This window comes from Nematolebias whitei, chromosome 12 (genome assembly GCF_014905685.2).
Source record: "Nematolebias whitei isolate Nwh7 chromosome 12, NemWhi1, whole genome shotgun sequence".
NCBI classification, from domain to species: domain Eukaryota; kingdom Metazoa; phylum Chordata; class Actinopteri; order Cyprinodontiformes; family Rivulidae; genus Nematolebias; species Nematolebias whitei.
The window spans coordinates 48,423,154-48,424,632 of NC_056509.1; the positions used below are offsets into that span (position 1 = coordinate 48,423,154).

The 1,479-nt window shown below is 42.3% G+C and overlaps 1 protein-coding gene across 1 annotated transcript in view; it reads right to left on the reverse strand.

The window, feature by feature from the left end:
- myo6a (myosin VIa) overlaps positions 1-1,479 on the reverse strand; it is a gene marked incomplete at its 3' end in the record, with an annotated part of 57,368 nt that overhangs the window by 4,268 nt on the left and 51,621 nt on the right. The window contains 2 exon segments of the mRNA XM_037686029.1: positions 904-981; positions 1,060-1,190. Of these exon segments, the coding sequence (XP_037541957.1) occupies positions 904-981; positions 1,060-1,190 (209 nt within the window).

Below are 1,479 nucleotides of genomic sequence, written 5' to 3' on the forward strand. Positions count from 1 at the left end.
AACCAGTAAGTACCAAACATCAACCAGTAAGTACCAAACATCAACCAGTAATTACCAAACATCAACCAGTAAGTACCAAACATCAACCAGTAAGTACCAAACATCAACCAGTAATTACCAAACATCAACCAGTAAGTACCAAACATCAACCAGTACTAATGTTTTGTTTCTTTGCTGTTTGTCAGATTATCTGTTCCTGCTGTCTCTCCAAACAACTTCATGTTAGTGTCCAACTAACATTTAAAATAAATGTCTGTAAAAAAAGTACAAATTGTCCTGGAACGTTCAACTCTCAGGAACACTTGAATGTTTTTCTCTCCCGCAGCAGGAGGACAAACTGTTGTCTAACGTTTGAGAAACTGGTTTAACATCCGATCCTTGACGCGTCACATCTGAATACGAAAGTCTAAAACGTGCAGGCGCTGGCGAGCAGTCTCTCTGAAGCTTCGGTGAGTTCATGCTACGTTCAGCTGAAGCTGCGTCACTTGACTCTTAATTTGAAAATCAGCTGTGGGGAGCGCCTCAGGTGGACGTTTGTCTTCAGGCCAGCTGCTGTCCTCAGAGACTGTCCTCACCTGGTTTCTGTCTCAGTATTATCGTAAAACAAACCCTGAAGTTTGAGACGTCAGAAACTTCTAAATGAAGCACTTTGAACCCTGACAGATTAAAAGCTCAACCTGCTCTCCGTTCCTCTGCCGTCGGTTGGTTCTGCTTCCTGGTTTTCCTTAGATAGAGGACTTTACTAATTGGGTTTTCTATGTATGTGAATGTTCTTGTAAAGTGCCCTGAGGCAACTTTGTTGTGATATGTTGTTATATAAATACTCGAGTAAAGTGAATTGAATTGGTTCTGAACTGGTTGTACTGTTTTAGGGAATGGAGCAGCTTTAATTTTTAGTCTCACCTTTCCAGGACGGAAAAACACTTTGGTCAGACCAAACTTGTAGTCGTTCTCGTTCAAACCCAGAGCTTTGAACAGAGCCTGAAACACAAGCAGAAATTCAGCAGATGTTTTAACGTGAAGAAGATTCTGGATCAGGACCTGGACCACAGGACTCACCTTGCAGAAGAGGCGCGGGTCGAGCCGGGTCAGTTTGGGAGGCATGAACTTCTGGTACATGTTGTAGAGCTCATGGAAAGGAGCTCTGGAGGGGAACCCGCCCTGCATCAAGTCCAGAACTGAAACCATACCTGCAGAACCACCAGAGAGAAACACCAGAACTTTTAAATCCACCTCCACATTTACAGACCAGGTGAATTCAGACAAACACACATAATGGAGGAGATAATTTTTACAAGCGTATACTAAATACCAAACAAGATGGAAGAAATGAAAAAAAGGACCAAATGTAAATTTGTTTATGCCCATTAAACAATGGAACACCGTCCGACAGTTAAAAACAAAGAATTTGATGTTTGTGCCGATGACCCCTGCTAACCTACAAGCTAACCTACAAGCTAACCTACAAGCTAACCTACA